A 23740-nucleotide genomic window follows, 5' to 3' on the forward strand; every position below is an offset into this window, starting at 1 on the left:
CAGATTTTGCAATACTTTTGTCCATAGAGTGTATGTAGTTAGAATGATCCAATGAATGCTGTAAACATATTTCTAGTTTTTTTTCAAATGTAGAAAAGTCAAGTCAAGTTTATTTCTATAGCATTTTCACAACAGACATTGTCTCAAAGCAGCTTTACAGAAATCAACAGTCAAGGTGAACCATGTGTATTTATCCCTGATAAGCAGCCATGGCGACTGTGGCAAGGAAAAACTCCCTTAGATGTTATGAGGAAGAAACCTTGAGAGGAACCAGACTCAAAAGGGGAACCCATCCTCATTTGGGTGACATCAAGAGTTTGATCATAAATCTTTCAACAATACAGAACACTGGAGAGAGAACTAACATGAGTACTGGAGTATAAGATTATAAGTAATGTTCTGTCTACAGTCTTATACAATCTTTATGGTTATAAAACTAGGAGCTACTGAGCTCAACATTTGTGATCATCACAGATCCAGCACCAGCTTCTCCATGCCAGATCCTTTGAACACTCCAGGAGGTCCAATGTCAAAACTCCACACATGTATTGGGATCCAATTGGCACTGGTACATCCCTAGATGGTAGGGGAAAAGTCCAAAGGAAGTCTTTAGCAAACATGAATCTCTTTGAGAGCAGTTTTTAAATGTATACAGTTATACTGTGTGATCAGCTCAGTGTGTCTGGGTCAGTGCTAATGGAGCTGAGTAAAGGATTTTTCCAGATCAAGACCAAGCATAGAACATTTTAAAAATAGGTCTGTATGTGCTTTTCTATGGGTGAATTAAAGTCTGTTTTATCTTTTGGTTAATGATCTGGTTTTGATGTCTTGCTGTTGTTTTTTCATCGATTAAGGTGTTACTCGGTGCCACAAAATATTTGATCATATATAAATGGTTTGTCAGTACAGTCAGGGACTGATTTATGTTCCAATCCTTTTGAGCTGCAATTTTCCACCAGGCATTCAGAAATATTCAGAAATAGGCTGGTTTTGAATGAAGTTGCCAGCTGTTTTTTTCTTCTTCTCTGTAAAGCCTCATTGGTGCTGATAAGTCTGTGCTGTGACAGATTGTTGATGTAAGGTCTTACAAGTGTCTGGCGATGAGCAGCAGATGTTTTGAAGGAAGATGGTGTGCATCACCTGCAACAGTGTAATTAAGCTGTCAACGTGTAATGTCTTAAGGTTCGTCATCCTGTATGATCCTTCACGCATGAGATACACATCTGAATCGTAATGCAGTCTGAATTTACTTGCTCATCTAAACATGCAAATTATAATTGCAAATTTGGTTCAGTCTATATTAAGGTCAAAAAATCCTTTTTTTAATGATTGCCCAGGAATCGTTTCAGGAATCAAGTGAAATTGTAAATGTTGCCCAGATGTTTTTGCTGCAAAAAGTAAAACATGGTGGGTATGCCTGGAGAGGAAGGGATTCTTGAGTGCAAATTATATATTTTTTAAATCCTGTATAATTATTCATGGTTATACAAAATTATTAGTATTCATTTAGAACATCCTTGATATCACATATTAACTAGTGTACATCAGAAATAGCATGACATTTTTAAAGCTGCCAATATCGTCCAAAAATCACTGTCTTTAGTCGCAATGCCTTTAAATCTGCTGCCACTGACCACATCACTTCACACATATTTTCAGTATGGTATCTATCTATTTTCTATATGTTTCACTCCAGTCTGAATAATAAGCATAGACCATAAAGGGTTAATTCATGCAAAGAAAAATTCATGCAAAGCCCCTCAAAAAAATACAAGCCCTCATTATAAGGATTTCTGACAAAAATGTCATCCTGAAATAACACACATTGGAAATGTGTCAGAGAAAACCTAAAGGTGACCCCAGCGTGTGTTTGTAGAAATGCAGTTGATGCCATAGTGACAGCTCATCCCAAGCTCCAGTGCGCTCGCTGCTCATTTGAAAACCTTTCATCATCGGCATACATACTAATAGATAATTTGTCCTGATAATTCATCATGGGGCTTTTTTGGCTCTGCATTTTGGTTTGGTCCAAACAGGAATTTATATTAACAGTAAAACATCTGAATGCATGCGTTTCTGCACAATAAATTGATCTACAATAAACGTAGGCAGTTCGTATGAAGTCAAAGTTTTCTGTTTTTTTACAGTCATGTGTGTATCTGTGTAAACCCATAATAGTGATTTGCTCCTCAGTGGGTATTAAACAGAAAGCATTTATGCACACCACTGAGATTATTTCCTTCAACTTTTCAACCACTGCCCTTCATCTCACAAACTATTTTTTGTCAAAAACAACAATATTTCTGTCCAAGTATATTGTCTAATTATTGATGAAGTTGCCAGAGTGCTCCTGTGTGTAATACCTCGGCTTTTACCCCAAGGTCAGTGTCAGTGCACCCTGTGTCAGACATCCAGATTTATAGCTGTAAATGATGAACAAAATGTGCTTCTGAGCACTGGTGGTTTGGACAGAGTGCCTTACTCAAGGGTATATCTGCAGCTCTGCTCTCCAGAGGCCTTGGCCATCATAGCTTCTAACCACGTACAGCATGGCGGGAGCTTTTATTTATGTTTTTCCGTTACAAAAAAGGAAAACGCACTTCTATTTAAAAGGATCTTACAATGTTTTTCCTCTCCTCCATCCTCAATCCTTTCTATGTGCATGGTTTCAGAATCTACTTTCAAATGGAAGGGCAGATGAAAAGGAGAAATAAAAATGGCTCTGGTTGGTTTAAAAAAAAAAGAAGAGAGATATTGAAAGGTTTAGAGAGGAAGTCTGTAGGGACAGTGACAGGCATATGGTATGCATGGGCAGTAGATGTGTTTTCCATGTGTCTGGTAAAAGCACAGCAGGATGTTCCTGGGTGGTTGTGTACTTCAGCTTGTCCTTCTTTTGCCCACCATTTCAGCATAGCTGGGAGCCACTGAATAAACCCAAACATGTCCCAGCATTTATAGTGAAATCTAAATCCTGTGGGGGGCACTTCCATTCCAGAAACACAAAAAATAGGCAGAATGCAGTGTGGATTCTAAACACAGGAGATTCCACCATCTGGACTCTTAAAGTGTAACTTGTTGCAGTATTAGCATTGCTCTTTAAGACCCAGACTGGTGGAACTGTAGCAGGATTGCCGAGGTGCCAGAGCGGCTACAAAGACGCATCACTCATCTGAAGTGATGTGTTTCTCTATCAGCTGGTGTCAGACTCTTAAAGCCCCTTAGCAGCTTCTCCAGCATTGGCTTCCTTCTCAGGATTGATAGTACCGCCACTGAGCACTACCATGTCTTCTGTCTCGTGTCATTTTCTTTCCTCAACAGCAAACAGTGAAGAAAGTGCTTTTTAAGGTATGTCAGAATTTTCATCTGAGTGTAGTTGTTTTAGTCAAAGTATGAATATTTTCCTGATCCATGCAATTATTATATACTTATCGAAGGCAGCCTTATAGATGGGTTATAACTCTTCTACACATAGTGGAGGCGTTGTAGCGTCTGATCTCTAGACATGGTCTCTGTCCCTAAAATTTCATCATCTCTTATCAGAAGATCTGCTAGAGCACATTCACATTTGTTTTCCATTTTCTCTCTGCTTGCTGTCCTCATTGCACCATGAAACAAAGTGCATTCTGACATTTGCAAGGAAATAGGCTGTTCTCACTTTTGTCAAATTCCCTGCCGTTATTTTAGATAGGCCTTCAATCGCTCCTCTTTCCCAGGTGACTACATGAAATAGAGACAATTTAAACATCGAAAAGATGGATAAAATGTTCCATAGTTATGGTGCCTACAAAGTTTTTACACTAAAAAATGTACATACTTTTCTAATAGAAACCAACATTATTACTTTGTGTTCTGTTATTGAGAAGTTAGCGTTCTTCCAGATGGTTTGTGGCATCTGGTATTGTTGAAAACCTTATCATTTTAGGTAGAAAATAAAACCCGGACAAACACTTGAGGGAATGCATTTGGTCAATCAGGATTTTTCTGCCAAGTGTGATGTTGCTGATAAAGAGCACATCCATTCACACACTACATGTCAATGTGTTAAAATCTCTGAACGGTAATTTTGTACTCTTGAGCCATTATATGTTATATATTGTAGCTGTTTCATTACACGTGAACAGCAAAATGCTGACACCAGTAAAATAAAAAGCTTAGGGAAGAATATAAAAATAATTCTGTGTTTATGAACTTTGTATTTGCCTTTTTGCTGTTTGAACAGCAGATTTAATAAAAACAAACTAAATGCTATTTTGTGTTTGGATATTGTGTTTATGCTGCGGTGTTTAAAGCTATGCACTCCTAAGAAGAAAAGTTGTGAGATCAAACCCCAGCACCACCAAACTACACCACTGTGTACTTCACCACGGCTGTAAAAACCTCTCAGTTGATTTAAATCTCACTCATAAGTTGCTTTGGATAAAAGCCCTGTACCAAACATACAAATGTAAGTCGTATGATGTGGTGCATTCTAGAATATTTATTTTTTCACTTTCTAAAACCTGCAACCCTTTGGTTAGTATATATAGAAAGAGATAGTTATGAAGCAGATGAAGCAAATAGTCATTGCAACACCAAACTTTCTTTCGGCTTCTCCCATTAGGGGTCGCCACAACGGATCATCCGTATTCATGATCCGCATGTATATCCACAAAATTTGACATCTGTGTTAGCTCTATTTTCCAGTATAATGACATTTTGTGTTTTTTTTTTTTTTTTTTTTTTTTTAAGGATACACATCATTCTCTTAAACCATTAAACATGCTGTGTAGATGAGTCTTAATGAGAATCAATAAGTTAAAGTGAACTTGTGTGTCTCCCCCTCGGGTGCCTTTTGTATTTATAGTGTTAATAGAACTAATTCCCAGGCACCAAATTACAGATTACACATTAAATGACAATGTACGTTAAAGTGTCACTTCGGCAACAAACAAATTTAGAGAAACCGTTAAACTATTAGCTTCCTGTTGAGTCACCCACTTGTAGAAATGTCGAGAGAGTAAAGGGTGCTGGCGGCCATCTGGAAGCGAACTGAATGTCAGAGACCTATGAAGAGTTGGTGACTGTGGGAGAGCTTCATTAGCTCCTGGCCTTCTATTAGCGGAGACTACGCACTGCTGTGTTTAAAGGTCACCTGCCGCTTTTCTCCTTTCAACTGTTGCAGTAACGGCATGAGATACAATTATACCCATCAAATGTACCACAGGCTTTCAGTGGAATCGCGAGGTCTCGCTTTTAAACTCCTGCTGTCATTTAGCTTAGTGAGATTTTCCATTCTCTTCAAAGAGATGAAAAGGGAGGAGGAATCATCCATTATGACAGAAATGTGCAATAAGCTCATATTGTTCTCGTTTCCTTAATTTTGAACGGCAGGACTCTGTATTGTTTGCTGCTCTTTGTGTTTGCACTGCAGCGCTTTAGCTTGCGTCTGTCTCTTGAGTCATTAGTGTTGTGCAAGTTGGAATTTGTCCCCAATTTACCAGCTCTGATTATTTCCCTGTACATGAATGCTTTGAAATGAGCTCAGCTCTGCCATCTTTGTGATTATCGTGCCCACTGTAATTTTCCAACACTTTTTGCAGACACTTTAATTTGTTTTTACGTGCAGCGGGAGAATGACTGCATGGTGACAAATCTTTGCCATTGCAAGCATCTGAGACGAGATGCCGGGTTTGAGGAGGACAAGAGCCTGTAAATTTTTAAGCCAGTATTTGTAGAGTGCTGCAAGAGAGATTTAAGCATCGGCAGTTACAGAAATATCTGTGTACTTGTATCTAAAGTGTTTCTAGCAATGAAAGCTTCCTGCGCTGAATCAGAATTAATTAATTGGAAACATCAATTAGCATACAGTTGTCAAATGGCCATTTAAACAGCAAATTATTTATATGCATCTGGTCAGAGTGTTTTTCTCTATACAAATACTTTAATGCTCTTTGTCGACTCGAATGTTGCAAATGTCTTGTGGTGGTTTAGGCATCATTTAGCAAATATCCAATCAGTTGCTTTAGGCAAGCATATGTATATGGCAGGTGTAGTTTTCAAGACAAAGCACTCTAAAATCAGAGAGCAGTTTCATTTAACCATTAAATAGCAGTTTAGCATAAATGCTTATAAAGAGAATACAGTCTGTAAGAGTTTTTTTAGAAGCCTGCAGTTCCCAATGGGAGATATTTGTGCTGAATAGGTCAGCAGTGCTACAGCACATCATATGGATTAATATGATTTAATCTAAACAGACAATAAGAAATGCCATGCAGTACATAGGGACGAAGGTGCAGGTTAATCACCACAGTCACACTGTGATAACATCAGAATCAGGTAATCATTTATCTGCTTCTTTAGGACTTCTTATTGATATGGTCCTGCATAGGATGCAAATATAAACAATAGCATAGTGTTTAAGAATCTTGACTATCCAGGATAAAGGGTTTATTGAAGATGAGTGAGTGGTGTTTTGAAACAACCGTTTAGCCATATGGAAGAACTGAACAGTGTTGTATAATGTCAAAGTTTGCTTTGATGGAAAGGGCTACAGAAAAGTTCACATTCAGAGCAGGAAGCCATGAGATGAGATGGCATGGGAGTGATGCATTTTTACCCAAAAAATCCCCTCAGGCTATTGGAGAGCTTTCCACTTTTTTCCATTTGTAAAAAGCCCCAATTTCTCTGACCTTCAGCAGCTAAACGCTTGAAGGTGAAGAGGAAAGAGAGAGATGGCTTTACTTTCATTTATTTATGTTTAATGTGCAGACTACAGGGCCATGTTTGGCTGTCTGCTGATGTCCTTTTTTAAGACCACTTAATGCTGCGCAGGATCCATCAGATTCTGGGGAAGAGACCTCCATTAGTGATAAGACCAAGTCCCCAGCCAGGTTCCTAATAGCCTGGCGGTGGCAGCTATGGTAGGCGCCGCTGTCTGCATAAGAATGGCATCCAGCTCCTGGACCTACATGCTGGAGAGTGTGATTGCTCTGGGGGGCATCTGGGATGTTAACCAGCCTGCTAATCACATTTGCAGTCTTCATTTGCAGATGATGGCAGTAGAGCTTTATTTACGCAAGCGAATGTTTGCCTGCCATGGTTAGGCCTGTAGTTATCCCATTCCTGACTTTGTTGCAATATCTAAGGACTGCTATTATCAGTGGAATGTGTTGACAATTTTACAAGAAATAGAACAAAAAGCAATTACTGTTGGTTTGTTGCACAAGAGCATTTGAGAGTTAATTGTTAGGGTTGGTAATTGGTTTACCAGGTAGGTTGATTGAGCCCCCCCAAAAAAATGGATCTTTGGTTAACGTCAAATTGATTATAGGAACAGACGTTACCTGGCAACACCAATATTAATTTAGTTTTAACTTCAACCAGACAATTAAGAAAATGTTTGGTGTAAAACAATTGGCTTGTTATTTCTGCTGCTCAGGAGCTGCCAGACTAATTATAGCTTAATGTTTTCTGAAATGTATAAAGACATCTGCAGTGTTAGTGTCTCTCTAGCTTTGAGGCAGCCCTGAAGAAACTGAACCAACACCTTGGCAAGGTTGCTAGAGATAAGGACTAGCATTGCATCAATTCCCACAGCAACAGTGTGTCATCATAACCAAAGTGCCACATCACGCTTTACTGACTCCTTCAATTAATAGCAGAAACACAGTGACAATGACCGGGCGGAGTTGTTCGAGTTAGCTGTGCGCACATTCGTGTCCTTCAAAACTCTGAAGTCAACCCTGGCAGCGTCACATAGCCTGAGGCTAGATGCTCCTCTGTTTCAGAGACTGTTTCTTTTCTTCATCAGCATATTCTCTCTCTCTCTCTCTCTCTCGTCAAGGAGATAGAGTGTGTTCTTCTTCGTAGTGACAACATGTCTCAGGAGGGCGCATTAGTGAGATGGTAGTAGTCATTGTGCAGGTATTTAAGGCTGTGACTGTCCCGCTCTGAGCATGGCAGAGGACTTGTTTGACATTTAATGTGAGCGTAGCATGAAGTCAGGAATCAGCAGTCCATAATTGCAAAATGAAAACAGGATTCTTTGTTGTTTTATTTGTTTTATGAAAACAGTAATGTGAAACATATTTTTGTCATCGTTTGTCTTTTTTATTCATTCATCCATTTTATCATGTTTTAGGTTTTTACTCTTTGGTAAGTCTTCATAAGTTACAGTATGATTTCTTTGTCTTTAAATAAAGGAAACTTGCAAAGAAACGTAAGGAGACCCTGAGCAGCAGCACAAGACAGGAGATGACGGTTATGGTGAACTCCATGGATAAAAGCTACACAGAGCAGGGCACTAACTGTGATGAGGCCATCTCTTTCATGGACACCCACAACGTAAATGGAAGAAGTGAGTTGGTTACTGATGGAATTCTGTATTAAAATGCTATTTCGTAATCAAATGCATTATGTTTTTAATCTCTGAGGACCAATTGGCAGACCCAGAATTACATTCTTCTCTTATACCTGTACACCTTTCCTATTAGTTTAACTCTAATGACTGAATCATTTAAGGCACTGACTAATTAATGTGCTTTCAAGAACAGCTGAATAATAGTTGTTAAAAGGTGCTAACAGTTCAGAACTATTAAAACCAGTGACCTCTTAACCTTTGTGGCTAAGAGCCTTGCCTGGTTTACCTTTCTGAGCTCAGTGTTCACTTTAAGTACCAAGCTTTAGACTTGTTTTGGTGCCTCAATTCTCTAGCTGCTGAGCCCAGAGGACATGTTGAACTTTTCTAACCCTTTGTGGGATTAATCAGTAGTCTTCTGTTAGAGACTGGTGGCTCAGGAGTTCTTATCATTTAAATGATTTGCAGTAGTCATAAACACCCAACAGAGCACAAGTATATATTGTTAACTTGTCATACAAACTCAAGTTCCAGCTCTGTTTTTCTCACTATTTATAAAGTGTGTAATTATAGGAGAACACTGATATGTGTGATGTCCAGGATTTTAAAGAATGGGAGCATATGATGTGGATTTTCCGATATTTACTGGCTCGGGACAAATTCACTTATTTATCCAGCTGTCTGTTCATTTAGAAAGCTTTCCTTAGAATGAGCTTTCTGGCGTTTTAAACTTACTAGGGTATGGCTAGTGACATTAAAAGGAACATTAAAGCTGTATTTGTTTGAATTTGTCAATTTTATTTGTACTTCGTCTAATTTGCATCTTTTCTGAATGCTGTTCATGCTGAGTAACAGAGGAAAGCACTAACTGCCGTCTTCTTAATATACATAAGCTCACACAAGCCCACGATTAACTAATGTCACTCTGATTGACAGAAAAGAGTAATGCAAACCTAGACAGCAAGAGATCATGGCCCCACCCGTGAGCTAATATTTACTTGAATTTTGTACCTTGGAACATCTATAGCTTAACAAAATATTATTTGCATCATTATAGTTAGTTAGTGTTGATTATAATGTGTGTTTTGTTGTAGGACTGTGAAGCTGTGAGGCATGTTTATCAGTAGCTTCACGCGGTGTTTTGTATGTCACGGAATAAGAAAATGGTGCTGAGACAGCAATCATTCTTTGCTCATCTCGTAGAGGTTAATACTTCAGCCAGACTGCACCTGCTTTTCCACTCGACATGGCTGATGTTTGACCCAGCAAAGTGGCCAGCAAGCAAGGATAAATAAATAAACATGCGCTCTTAGCGACCGGGACAGAAGTGCAACAGACGCCAGGGTAGTTCATGCGTGACCTTATCCTGCTGTCAGCCACCATAGCTATGATTGACAGGCAGGTCACTTTAGACAGTGCCTTCTGGCAGCTGTCAGAGAGCCAGAACCTACCTGCCCAAGCTCACTGTCAACTGTCCATTCAACTCTTCACCACCTACTGGCTTAACGTTACATCTTCATCGTAAACCACATATGACTTTTCAGGGAGGGCTTGATTTTATTTTTGCTACGTCTTAAAAATATTCAAGCTATTCCTCATTCACGTCACAGGGGCATTTTAGGGCAAATTAGACAACCATAGACTGAATTAGACTGGCAGTTGGGAATTATGGATGCCTTAAATCTTAAAATAACATGCAAAGAAAGGCACAAACCATGTTTGGTATAGGAAAATGTCATTTACTTAAAGAGGTCATGGAATATTTGACAAAGGAATGTGTTTTTCTTTGAAGTAAATTTACTTCTCTCTCTCTCTCTCTCTCTCTCTCTCTCTCTCTCTCTCTCTCTCTCTCTCTCTCTCTCTCTCTCTTCTCTTGATTAAAAGCTGTTTCCTCACCGTCATCATTTACCATGAAGACTAACACACTCAGCACTTCAGTGCCCAACACCTATTACCCAGGTAACCTCAGCTCTTACCTCTGACCTCCATCATACTCTTACTTTTTAATTGTAGGACTATAATGCAGTATTTTTCTGATCTTGAATTTGAAAAAGAAAGTATAATTCCTATTTCATGTTTTTGCTCTACGACTAACTTTAATCTGACATCTAAGAGGAAGAACCATGTCCAAAGGTTAATGTATACAATAAAAACATTACATGTGGGGATAATAATAGCGGATTGATTCTACTTTACATAAATTATACATGCAAATGTATCTGAATATCTGAATATAGTTAGCAACATTCATATTTTTATAATAACAATTGTACATTTAAATGCATACCTGGAATTTAGTACATTTGTATAAAATAAAATAAAAAAAAACCCAGATGTCAAACATAAGGCACTCATTCAATTTATTCCACAAAAAGTAAAGAATATGTTGAAACACCATTAATACACTAAACTACTCACTGTAGCGCTACTGTCCATCAAATTCGCAATGTACGTGTTCCATCTGCACTACCTGCATGACAGAAAGCTTAATCATTGTAAATTAGACTAACATCCAAACATGATGGAAACAGTTGGCACCGGGCCAACTGTGTTTACAATACAACTCATTTAAAATCATGACACAAGGGCTGCATATTGTACTTTTTTTTATTTTTTTTTATGAAAATGTAAGTTTGACATCTGTTTTAAGATTTTTACTAGACATGAATTGTTCTTCCTTTTATTTTAACTAAAGTGTCTTCTATTTAATTGTAACTGTCATGCCTTCATGCTGATTTCTCTTCTGTGTTCACCTTCCCACTTCTTCTCTTCTTTATACCCTTCAAAAATCTGCCACGGTTTTGAGCAGACCCCTTTGTGCCAACTGCTATCTTAGGTGAGACAATATTCTACTTCCTGTTTCTCCAGTACCTAGCTTTATGTCATGTGAGCTGTTACATGTGCATTCTTGTGATAGCTTTTAAGAGACACATCAGGATAATGGACAGTAAGCGTGAGAGAGGAAAGGATTAGAGAGATTTATTTTTGTTACTGATGATGGCTTCCTCACATCCATACCTGCCTGCTTTCCTCTTCTCTGTGAGGTGAGGGTCTTTTTCTCCCTGAGCTCAGGTTGGCTTCACCCCATCCCATCCGCATTCCGTGTCGTGCGTGTGACGTCACTTATGTCTATGACCTCTCATGTGCATGGACAGATAATGTGGACTGGATGAGGGGGGGGTGACAGTGTGGTGCAGTAAATAAATAAACAAACGCATAAAGAAAACAACAGCCCACGGCCATCTAGACATTTCTTAATGACAGAGCAAAAAAGTCCAGATAGCGCAGTTGGAAGAACTTCAATATTGTCCGTCTCATAAGCTTTCAAACAAAGTATACTCACAATGTGTCATCAAATCAGACATTTGGCACAAATCCACTATGCTAGAAGAGGACAGTATACAGTATGAATTTTACTCATTAATTTGGCCAAGTAGTTCTTGTTTTACAGTAAGACAACACTTAATTGTTGTTACTGTATTTTAAACGGTAGGTCATCCCAGCCAGAAATTCAGAATAGGCTCCTTTTGTGGACAAGAGTAAAATATGTCTAGGTGCTCTTGTTTCAACTATCTTGTTGCTTATACCCTGTTTCCTTTCTCTTCTCCTTTTTTTCTTCACATTTAACCTCTTATGTATCCTCTTAAAAAGTGCCAATTAATGGTAAGTTGCCAGTCTGCCCTGTGTTTTTGGGGGTGGAGATGTATGTGGGTCATGCCGAAGGGACCTTCTCCCCCAAACTGTGTTGCCTCGCATGGCCTTGCGTAGCATCTCGCCCTCCCCTGTCCACCTGTGCAGCCATTTAGTTAGCATGGCCGTCACCCGTGGGCGTCCTCTTCATGCATACGTGGACGATGTGACATTCCCCCCCTCCCACCTGCACCCTATTATTCTACTCTTTGGTTTCACTCCCACACCCCAGTCACTTTGTTGTGAAGGTGTTCCATCTGACATTGACATCGTCATTGTAACTGCTAAGGTCACCCACCCTGTTTTATATCATGTGTCATGGAGAACCACAGATATTCGCCATTTTCACCATCTGTGCAGCCATTTTGCCATTGATCTAATTCTGCATAGCAAGTTTGTGAGAACTGAGCTGTCAGGTAGCGTATCAGAACAGGAGTTTATTGTAACACTGTGCTGTTAGAAATGACTAGTCAGGTAATCTAATCAGCATTTCACTTTTAATCTGCTCTATGTTTATGTTGTATTGTTAGCTTTACACATACAGTATTGTGCAATATTCTTGAACAGCCACGTTTTGATGTTAAGTGTTACTCAATTTTTTTCAATGTCCTTCAAGCAATCATTTGCCATGAAGATGCTAGCTAAGAAAAATATTATCTAATAGACCATCTAGAGGCAGCAAGTGTGATAGTCACAGTTTTTTGTCAGGATCAGTATCTCCAAGATGTAGGAAAAAACATTATCTTTACAAAACTAGTGAACCTCAGTGAGAAGTTGTATTCATAAATGCAAAAGTTTGGACGCACCAAATATCAACTTGGTTTTGTTTTTTTCTCAATAGTCATTGTTAGTTATTATAGTTATTCTTTATACTCAGTATTTATATCTAGCAGTGTTTCATTTCGAGGGCATCTTTTCAGAATTTCTTTACATGTGCCTGAGACTTTTGCACAGTACTGTACCTACTGTGATACTAATGCTCATTTCCTCATGTTGATCTCATGTTGTAACTCGATCGTAAAATCCTATATTCATCCATTTCTCTGATGGGCTGTCGGAAATTTGTGAAGAACTGTGCATGTTACTTCAGGCCTGACCAGTTCCCTCTGGCCTCCCTGTTTTTCTGACCTCCTGCAGATGAGAACCACACGATGACAAGTGAGACCAGCAGTCTGGTTCAGTCCCACACTCATTCCTTTAAGAAAAGGGAGGCAGTGGATGTTCCCTACCAGACAGGGCAGCTCCACCCGGCCATCCGAGTGGCAGATCTGCTTCAGCACATCACCCAGATGAAATGTGCTGAGGGCTATGGATTCAAGGAGGAGTATGAGGTGAGATACCACCTTTATCCTTCTTTCTGTCCTTCTTTCTTTCTTTCTGTTCTTTCTTTCTTTCTGTCTTTCTTTCTTTCTTTCTTTCTTTCTTTCTTTCTTTCTTTCTTTCTTTCTGTCTTTCTGTCCTTCTTTCTTTCTTTCTTTCTTTCTTTCTTTCTGTCCTTCTGTCCTTCTTTCTTTCTTTCTTTCTTTCTTTCTGTCCTTCTTTCTTTCTTTCTTTCTTTCTTTCTTTCTTTCTTTCTTTCTTTCTTTCTGTCCTTCTTTCTCTCTGTCTTTCTGTTCTTTCTTTCTTTCTTTCTTTCTTTCTTTCTTTCTTTCTTTCTTTCTTTCTCTCTGTCTTTCTGTTCTTTCTTTCTTTCTTTCTTTCTTTCTTTCTTTCTTTCTTTCTGTCCTTCTTTCTTTCTTCTGTTCTTTCTTTCTTTCTTTCTTTCTTTCATTCATTCATTCTTTTTCTTTCTTTCTTTCTTTCTTTCTTTCTTTCTTTCTTCTTTCTTTCTTTCTTTCTTTCTTTCTTTCTGTCCTTCTTTCTGTCCTTCATTCATTCTTTTTCTTTCTTTCTTTCTTTCTTTCTTTCTTTCTTTCTTTCTTCCTTTCTGTCTTTCTGTCCTTCTTTCTGTCCTTCATTCATTCTTTTTTCTGTCTTTCTTTCTTTCTTTCTTTCTTTCTTTCATTCATTCTTTTCTTTCTTTCTTTCCCTCCCTTTTCCTCCCTTTTTTATTTATTTTTCTTCTTACTATGTGACTCATAATTGCTTGTTGTGCATGGAGTTCATAAATGTGTTTTTTTTATCTCTCTAATGGACGTTTCGTGAACTGTGAATATGCAAAAAGCACAGATTTTATGTCCTTGCACTTAGTGCCTGTGTCATCACTCCACTCCTACAGCTCCATATTCATGCTCCTGCAGTTTGTTGACTCCATAGCACCATGCTTAGCTCTTTAAGGCCCAAAGACAGGAATCTGTTTAAGCACCTAGCAACCCCAAATTATCTTGGTGGAAAAATTAGCTTGTAAATCTGAAAGTCCCCTGTTCACACTTGCTGGCAGATACACTTGGGGAATTCAGTGACTGAGACTGTTTGTTAACAGCTAAGACAGCTGAGAGATGTCAGCGGTGCCAAGCGCCTGAGTTTGAGCCCACAACTCACAGACATTAAACAAACGGCTCTTTCAACACACACTCTCATCATCCACTGTCTCATCCATTTGTGTGCACGCACTCTGTCCATTTCATCTTCCACTTTCGATATCAAATGATACCTGATTCACCTTTAGTGTGTTCTTTCCACCAACCCACGTTTCATGCTCTCCTCCTCCACCTGCCACTTCATTGTTAAATAAGACCAGAATGAAATACATTTTTCATCTTAAATACCCTCATTCAGCCCTCATTCCAGGCTACCCTGAGGGCTCGATTCATTATGAATAAAGATTTTTAGAGTAAATGTATTTAGTAGCAATGCTATGCAGGTTAAAAATACAGGTTTTTTTTTAGATGCATTCACTTCCCCCTTTCCTCCTTCCACGTGAAAGTGCTTGGTATAAATGTTTTCTTTTTCTCTTTCATTTTGAATGCCCATTAAGCTGGAAAAAACACAACGTCATTGTAGTGTGCTTTCGCTTGCTGTCTTGACTCACTTGTCTTAGCTAAATATACGTTAGAGCTGATGAGGTCTAAAACTGAGCACTAAACTCTTGAACTTATCTTTTCCCTGATCCATGCTTCTTGTTATTCCATACATTAACATTGGGAAGCTAAATGAGGTAAGCAGACGTTTTTGGATGTGATTATAAGTTGTTATAGCTGCTTGCTAGTTTGCACTATGACTTGCCAGAAGCTGCCAGCTTAAAACTGTCCAATAGCTTGTCATATAGGTCCTATATTGTGGCTGTAGAGGATGTGTGACAATTCACCATGTACATGTGCAGTGTCTATCTCATGTATGTAAATTCAATGCAGTTAATTAGTATCTTTATCATTTTTTTTTAATGACTTAACTCACAACTCTTTCAAATTAATTGGAGGTCAAACCTTTTTGATTATATTTTAAGAAAGATATAATCAATTCGAATATAAATCTGACTAACAGCCTTTCTTATGGACCTTTCTGCCATTCATGCTAATGCACACCATTGCCAGTTTGTTTCTGGACAACATGTGACACCATGCTTTGCTATGAAGTTGCACTGCATCCATACATGCTAACGGCTGTATATGTTAACCATGTCATACCAGCATGCAGGAGGCTGTGGATAGAGTTCAGAATGTTCTCCTGTGCGAATGTCACTTACTGTGTTGAATGGAAAATGGTCAAATGGTTTAAGTTCAATTTGATAATCTACCCACAAACTTGATCATATAATATCACTGGCTTCTAAATTATTATTATTTATTTTATTTTTTCAGGTTGACACACTGCTTAGCATGAATATTACATTTAAAACAAATCATAGTTGTCTACATTAGATAATCCAGTCAGCTACCTAACATTGCTAAGTATTCTCAAGCTTGTTGTCCAGATACATGGATAATTATTTTGTGTAGTTAAATCTTAGAAACATATTTCCCATTAGGCTGTCCAACAAGTATCTATTGGTCTTCAGAAACGGCTCCATCCTGGTCAGGATTTGGTCGCACACCAGTCAGTCCATTGCATTGCATATTTTACAAACACATTCACACACGCATTCATAACTTTGGACAATTTAGTGTAGCCAGCTAACATTTGCCAAACCAGGAATCAGGTATGTGTCTTGGTTAACATCAGATTAATTATTTTGATATTATATGATCAACTTTGTGCTCAGCTAATCTTGTTTACTCAGGAGCAACTGTCTAAGCAAAATCATTATGTGTGCTGATGATGGACATGATTTCTTCAAGAAGGACATGTTTTAGGATTCATGTGTGTGTGTGTTCAGCTAAAATTCCCTCAAATGCTCTTTCAAATGTTTTATCCCCATTTCATTGTATAAACGTTTTCACAGCAAAACTAATGTATTTGTAGTAAATATTGAAACACTGGCATAGCAGTTAGTAGTGTTCCTGTGTAGGTATTGTTGCAAACATAGCTACTCTCAGCTATGCGGTTCAGATAGCCGCAATACAAAGTACTAACTCTACAATTCTCTACAAAAATCTACAAACTGACAGGTGGCCATTAAGTCTCTGTGTGAGACAGAACTATGATTTTAGCAGCAGAAGCTAGAAGTAGAATGACTGTGTGGCAAGAGTGATCTCTCAACTGAGTTTTTCTCAATTCTTGGCAAATTTGTTATGACTCAGTGAAGAAACATATTCATATGACTGGATTAAATCATTTCTATGTCCAATCATATGGAATGCATGGTTTAATGTTTCTCCAATTTCCCTACTTTAACTGTAGTTCATATCTTCTTTTATTATTTCTATTGGTCGAAGTGTTTACATTTATGGCATTTGAAGATGCCCATATTAAAAGCTATTTATGAGTGTAAATATAGGTATATAAAATATTGCCCACAAGAGACAAGGCACAGACTACTGTGAACATAGGGTTAGAGTTCTTATTTAATTAAATGAACAGATGAGGAACAGGTGTGGCTTTATTAGCTTTAAGGAATCAAGGACTTTGCTAAAGGACGTTGTTCAATTTCCTTCTTATTAAGATGTTTAACTTACTTTAAAGTGGAAGGAAAAGGAGGTGCACATTAATGTTAGTAGCAGGGATTTGATGATCCAGGAACATGTCCTACTTAGCAAATCATATTCACCTACTGGAGATATTTTCTTTCATCAGGAGCCGTGATGCATTTTTACTGTCATATTATTATTTAGTTTTTTGTTTGCTTTGACATGATACCCTTCAAAAACTCCAAAGACTTTGTGTTTTGCCATCGGTACAGGTGCAGATTACAATGCTTTGTCTGAAACAGGTGACTGATTTTTAATAACCACCCTCCCTCTTAATCCTCCTAGGCAGTGAGACAAAACACACAAAGTTGTGAGACACAACAAGGGTGCTTGTCAAATGTGAGCAAGAACCTGAGTATTATTATCTATTGAAAAGTTGCTTCGAGGCATGGCAGTGATGAATCTGTAATTATTGTTTGTGCTCCGAGTTTGATGTGGTCCCTTGATGCAGCCATCTGATTTTTCCTGGAGTAATCCACTGTGAAAAATCACCTGAGTGACTTTTTGAACGTGCACACAACCGTATACATGTTTGGACTCATTATTTTTAGCCCACCAATTAGGTTTTAGCTCATTGACTGAGATGATAACGCGCAACCAATAGTATTCAGAGGCCTAGAGGGACAGCTGCAGCCTGGAGCGCCCTCTCAGCTATTTTGCTTTTTATTCTGTCTCCATCTGCTGCAATGCTGCACTGGATCTTAATGATTCTGCTCCATAGATATATATTTAAAATATTTTTTTACGTGCAGCAAAGTCTGGAAATCATTATACTCTAAAATTTCAGTCAAGCACTACTGAGTTTATCCCTCCATTTTGCTCTGAATGTTTTCTATTCAAATTTAGGATTTATTTTATTTTTTTGCATGCCGGTTAAAGCATTGTGCAATCATAAAAAAGTCTATTTCACTATTAGTTTGACAGAATTTGTACTTTATAAACAGTCTTTAAGGCGACTGCTTATTCAGTTTTGAATATATGAATATCTCCGCTGGCTTTTTTTTTTCCAGCTGACATGGCACAGTCAGAAGTTCGACACGTGTCTGAACTAGTTCGTCTGTGCTCTCATTATTCTCCCCTACTGCAGTCCCACTGTTGGACTCTGCATCTCATTACCGCCTGCCAAACACACCAAGCATCTAAAGGTGTTCGTCACTCCCCCGCCCTCCACAGGCTCAGAGATGCCACGGCTGGCTGTCACTCACCCGACATGAAAGGACAGCTGTCTCCAAAGACACAAAGCTGCGATGAATAACAAACCAGCATTGCTTTTGAAATTTAAACTGAGTCTGGGTAGAGACAGATCAAGAGAGAGATAGAGAGAGAGAGAGAAACAGGAGAGAGAAGCCAAGTCTTCACATTGTTGTCAATATGTATTAACTAACCTTCAATGGATGCGTTGGAAAGGAAAGCAATCTGCATTAAATATGACTGCCCTTCAAAGTGTCTCTCCCTGAGACGGTCAGACTGCTTTGACCTATCTCAAGGCCCTGCCTGGTCAGCAGAAAGGTCATGTGATATGTCATTCTTTTTATCCAGGAGGAAGGTTTGCCTGTATCTGAGACTGTTTGCATATTAAGGACTGTGCAAACTGTAATATGACAGAATTTGTATTACCTCGTATTGAAAAATGATCTGTGCATTTTAAGTCTTGAGTAATGGCTAGGATCCAAAACCAGCAAATGGTTTACTTTTACTTAAAACAATCCCAACACAAGTCAGTTAAATGGTTAAAAGGTTGTGAGTGCACCCAGTCAGCAGGAGACAGGACTACAGCATGCCTCCAATCCCCAGGTGCTCCCTCCTGCCTTCTGCTTTCTCTGTGGGGAACTTCAGCAGAAAAGCGGGAATCATCACTCTGCCGGTGTCATTAACCACGCTGAGGCTGATCAAGGCACTTTGTTCTTCAGACACATCCAGTGTCATCATCGCATTCATAGCCAAAGGATGTTCAGCTTCCCTAACAGAAAGAGCAGTAGTCATTTGCAATCACCAGCAATCATATCAATTGTCTGTGCGGCCGTTCGTGGATAATAATGCATCATTATACTCTATTTATACCTCAGATACGCACTTTATCCAGAGGGAAGCAGGCAGCTGGCAGCATTAAGAAGCTACTATGAGCAGACATGCCTGCGACCATGAGCACTCCAATACCCACCCACCAACGTTAACAAACTAGATCTGCTTTTGAAGTTTGTCTTCATAATTAGCTTTAATTGTGTGGCTGAGAAGTTTTGAATGAGTAGATTCCCCACACTGCATTCATATTTCATCATCAGTTACTGTTCAGAAGAGTGTCAGCTTTTTATCCACCGCTGACTGCATTTTTTCTGGCTTTAATTTCTACCATTCGAGCCCTTTTAGTGGTGCTAGAGAGACAGGCAGTGAGTTTGTTTTGTCTCAGCCACAAAACTCTGAGCCGAAGCACCTCTAATAGCCTTTAGTTCTGACATTACTCCTGGGGTTCCTTGCTCCTGTCCCTTGATGTCAAATAATGATGTGAATGTAGTTAGTGCAACTGTCTTCTTTTCTACTGGTTCTGTTTGAAGTCCAACTCAGCCATCATTTAAGATGGTAACCTTTGACCTTTTTTTGTGCCTTCTGTGCTCTTGCTTCTTAACGCTTGTCTCTGCCTGTTTTGATTTCTCTTAACAGAGTTTCTTCGAAGGGCAGTCTGCACCCTGGGATTCTGCAAAGAAAGATGAGAACAGGATGAAGAACCGTTATGGAAACATCATCGCATGTATGTGATGATAATCTTAATTTGGTCTCACTATCAGCATGCATCTGTGTGACACAGAGCGTAGCTCACTAGACTTCCTGTTATGTGTAATTACTTTTTTGATAACGTTCCCATCTTTTTACCTTATAGTGAAGATTCTCATTCAAACTGCTATGTGTGTGCCTGTTTTGCACATATACATCCATATAAAAAGAAAAAATGATCAGAATGCTGTTTAAGATGAGGCCTTTGCTGCAACAGTCTATTTTTTTCCACCGGAGTTCATAATCAGTCACCTTTTCTACTTCTAGCGAACTCATTATAAACCGTTTCTCCCTCTGAGAGGAAACAGCTCGCTCAGTTTGGCTCCACACACTTCCTGTTTCTGGATAATGAGGCACCAGCCAATCCCAGGCGAGCATGAGCCCTAGGCCATGTTAGACCTGATAGAGAGAGCACTCCCAAAGGACTGGCAGAGTTGCATAGTGGAAATCTTTCACAACAATTTAGTATCTCCTGTATGAATAGGAGGGAAAAGCTGCTATACATGAACTAGTCTTAGTTAGTCATATTAGTGACTGACAGAGCCACAGATGCTTATTTCACAATGTTAACTGTTATTATCTGTTGATGTACATTGACAATGTCACTGTACATATTGTAAAATCATTATTATCATTATAACCTGAAACAAACATTTCATATTATAAAATTCATCTCTAGCTCTTTAGCACTAATATAACATTTATAATGTTTTCTGCTAGAGTTATAAATACACATACTACCCTTCTGTGTCAAACTTTCTTTCACATTCATTTATTTTAAGTGGTAATGTTATTATTAAATGTCTCACCTTGTTTCCTTCTTCTTTTTTTGTAGATGATCACTCTCGTGTCAGACTGCAGGCTATAGAGGGAGAGCAGAGCTCGGATTATATTAATGCAAATTACATCGATGTAAGTATGGACACTTGCCAGTGCTTGCACACAGAGGTCAATGTTTCTGGTCAATGGGGTCGTATGTAGATGTGGTTCTCTATAATCTAATGGAAATGGTTAAGGTTTACATTCTCAACCCTTCTATACACGTACCACTACATCAATAATCCACACAGTGCTAACAGATTTAGCCTGGCTTTTCAAGCCCATACATAAGCCTATTATTACTTGAGCTCTTATCTAGGCCAATTAAGAGAATAGTAATTTAATCTGGTTGACACAAAGCAAGTATATGTTTCTCACTATCTGATGTGGAAGGAGTATCGTGTATCCAATTAATATGAATAGGATGTATAATATTCTAATTTCTGTAGTTCTTAAACCTGAGAATAGTGATTTTTCAACTTGAAAATGTAATCTGAGCCCAAGAGACTTGTATACTAATTTGATTTAATGGGGGGGATTTGGTTTATTTATGGTTGATTGTTAGATTTTATATAAATTAAAATACTAATTCTTAACTTAAACTTTAACCTTCATCAGATTGATTCATGCAAATTTGCAAAAGTGGGACCATTTTCCAAAAATGACGTTTAGCATTCTAGACTTGTGTTGAAATAGAAATGCTACAAGCGAAGGTTAAAGACCAGCTATAGCCCGAAGGCTTTTAATGTTTGCATAGAAAGATGTCTTCTCAGGTACTTGCATCAAGCATACATGCATGCTTATAGCTATTACTCGTGTGCCATCCAGCATGTAAAAATTTACTCAGAAAACAAAATGATCTGTAACTGTTTTCGGCTTAAGACTTTGCTTTTTTGGAAGAAATAGTTTGTTTAGTATAGTTTGTTTGTTATGTTTTTATATTAGTTTGTTAATATTTGTTCAATGTTCTCCAACAATACTTTTTCACATTTCTCAGGTTAAGGTTAATGTAGATCAGTAACATACCTTTTACACACATGGACAAAATTGTTGGTACCCTTCGGTCAATGAAAGAAAAACTCACAATGGTCACAGAAAAAACTTTAATCTGACAAAAGTAATAATAAATAAAAATTCTATGAATGTTAACCAATGAAAGTCAGACATTGCTTTTCAACCATGCTTCAACAGAATTATTAAAAAATAAACTCATGGAACAGGCTTGGACAAAAATGATGGTGCCCATAGAAAAGATTGAAAATAATTGTTAATTATGTTAATTCAAGGTGTGTCCACTAATTATCATCACAGGTGTCTACAATCTTGTAATCAGTCAATGGGCCTATATATAGGGCTCCAGGTAGTCACTGTGACTGAACACTCAAGAATGGCTAAGAGGAAAACATTGGACTATTCTAAAAGGGCCTTCTATGAGCCCTGGCTTCAATCCTATTGCGCATCTTTGGAAGGAGCTGAAACATGCCGTCTGGAAAAGACACCCTTCAAACCGGAAACAACTGGAGCAGTTTGCTCATGAGGAGTTGGCCAAAATACCTGCTGAGAATTGCAAAAGTCTCATTGACAGTTACAGGAATCGTCTGATTGCAGTGATTACCTCAAAAGGTTGTGCAACAAAATATTAAGTTAGGGGTACCATCATTTTTGTCCAGGCCTGTTCCATGAGTTAATTTTTTTAAATAATTCTGTTGAAGCATGGTTGAAAAGCAATGTCTGACTTTCATTGGTTAACATTCATAGAATTTTTATTAATTATTACTTTTGTCAGATTAAAGTTTTTTTCTGTGACAATTGTGAGTTTTTCTTTCATTGACCGAAGGGTACCAACAATTTTGTCCACGTGTGTTTACCTTGTGCTGTCTTATAAGACAACTGTTACTTTGCCAACATAGGCAAAAGAGCATTAAGGCAGTTATCTTTTATTTAAGAAACAGTCATGGTATTGACATTTAGGCACAAAGGGATGGCTAAACATGTCTAACATCCCAGTATATCATTTTTTATTTTTTTTCCTGCTTTAATATAAAGAACCTCAGTCGGGTCACACTGTCTAATGAAGTTACATGTAGAGAAGCACAGTCCATTGTCTTCACTCTCTTTGCTCTATCCATTGGGCTTTTTTTTTTTTTTTTTTTTATAATTTCACTGAAAGAGCAAAGTGGTTGCACTTCAAAGGAAGTTGTTTTGAATAATAGAGGCTTGCTGTAGTTTCACTGCTGCTTAGGGCTGAGCTCAGCTTCTGACCTCATTGGAGAAGCACAGCAACCTGGAGTGACTTTGAATGTTTACTGAACTATTGTCGATCAATGCCTTTTTTTTGTCATAGGAGTCAAAAGATAAAAAGAATATTCATTGTCACCTGTCTGTGCTTGTCTGTCGGTGTGTTGGGTTATCACCCAATCCCCTGAAACATTTCTTTCTAATGTTTACACTTCCAGCTGAAGCTGTGGACAAACTAAATGTTATTTTCACCTCCTGTCAGCCACCCACTTTGGATCAACATGCCCTAGCAGCCCCTACACATACTCATCGCCTTCTCCCAATCTCTCTTCCATCTCTATTTTCCCTCTTTAGCATGCCTATTCACTTGTCATTAGGACACTTTACGCTTGCCTGCAAACAGATCCATGGATGCTTGAAGCAAAAGGAGCAAGCTCTTCACACACTGAATTATTTACCTGGCCAGCTTTTAGCACGCGCCACGATACGGTCAGGACACTTAGCATCTCAAAGGGCGATTAGTGAAAGCATGTCTCGTTGTCAGACATCATCATTATATTGTACATGCCCAAAGGAGTGCTATGTGAAGGAGGTTTAATCTTGCGTGTATGCTGTATTCCAAATCTAAAAATAATTTCCTTCATGCTTTATAGCATTTACTGTGTCATTTCAGACATGCTAACAGTGTGCAGTTTAGTTAATGCATGACACAAAGCCGTATAGACTTACTGCAGATAAAGGATAAAGGGCCCAGTTAAACAGAGTGTGGTATTTGTGCATACACATACCTGGTATGCAGTAAGCTTTATTTCCAGATGAATATATCTTGGTTTAGGTTCTTTTTAGAGTACATTGTTAGGGAATGTGTAAGGCACCTGGGTCA

At 38.4% G+C, this 23740-nt stretch overlaps 1 protein-coding gene across 15 annotated transcripts in view; it reads left to right on the top strand.

The window, feature by feature from the left end:
- The window catches only part of ptprma (protein tyrosine phosphatase receptor type Ma), a 204258-nt gene that overhangs the window by 156379 nt on the left and 24139 nt on the right, over positions 1-23740 (top strand). For 4 of the 15 annotated variants that reach the window (XM_046846529.1, XM_046846532.1, XM_046846536.1 and 1 more), the window contains 8 exons: positions 8181-8335; positions 10220-10294; positions 11145-11171; positions 11987-11998; positions 13163-13356; positions 15114-15122; positions 19690-19777; positions 20636-20712. In XM_046846529.1, coding sequence (XP_046702485.1) covers positions 8181-8335; positions 10220-10294; positions 11145-11171; positions 11987-11998; positions 13163-13356; positions 15114-15122; positions 19690-19777; positions 20636-20712 — 637 coding nt within the window. The remainder of the gene's footprint in view (positions 1-8180; positions 8336-10219; positions 10295-11144; positions 11172-11986; positions 11999-13162; positions 13357-15113; positions 15123-19689; positions 19778-20635; positions 20713-23740) is intronic. The other 11 variants (XM_046846530.1, XM_046846533.1, XM_046846539.1 and 8 more) reach the window with 7 other exon arrangements.

This window comes from Silurus meridionalis, chromosome 4, assembly GCF_014805685.1.
Source record: "Silurus meridionalis isolate SWU-2019-XX chromosome 4, ASM1480568v1, whole genome shotgun sequence".
NCBI lineage: Eukaryota > Metazoa > Chordata > Actinopteri > Siluriformes > Siluridae > Silurus > Silurus meridionalis.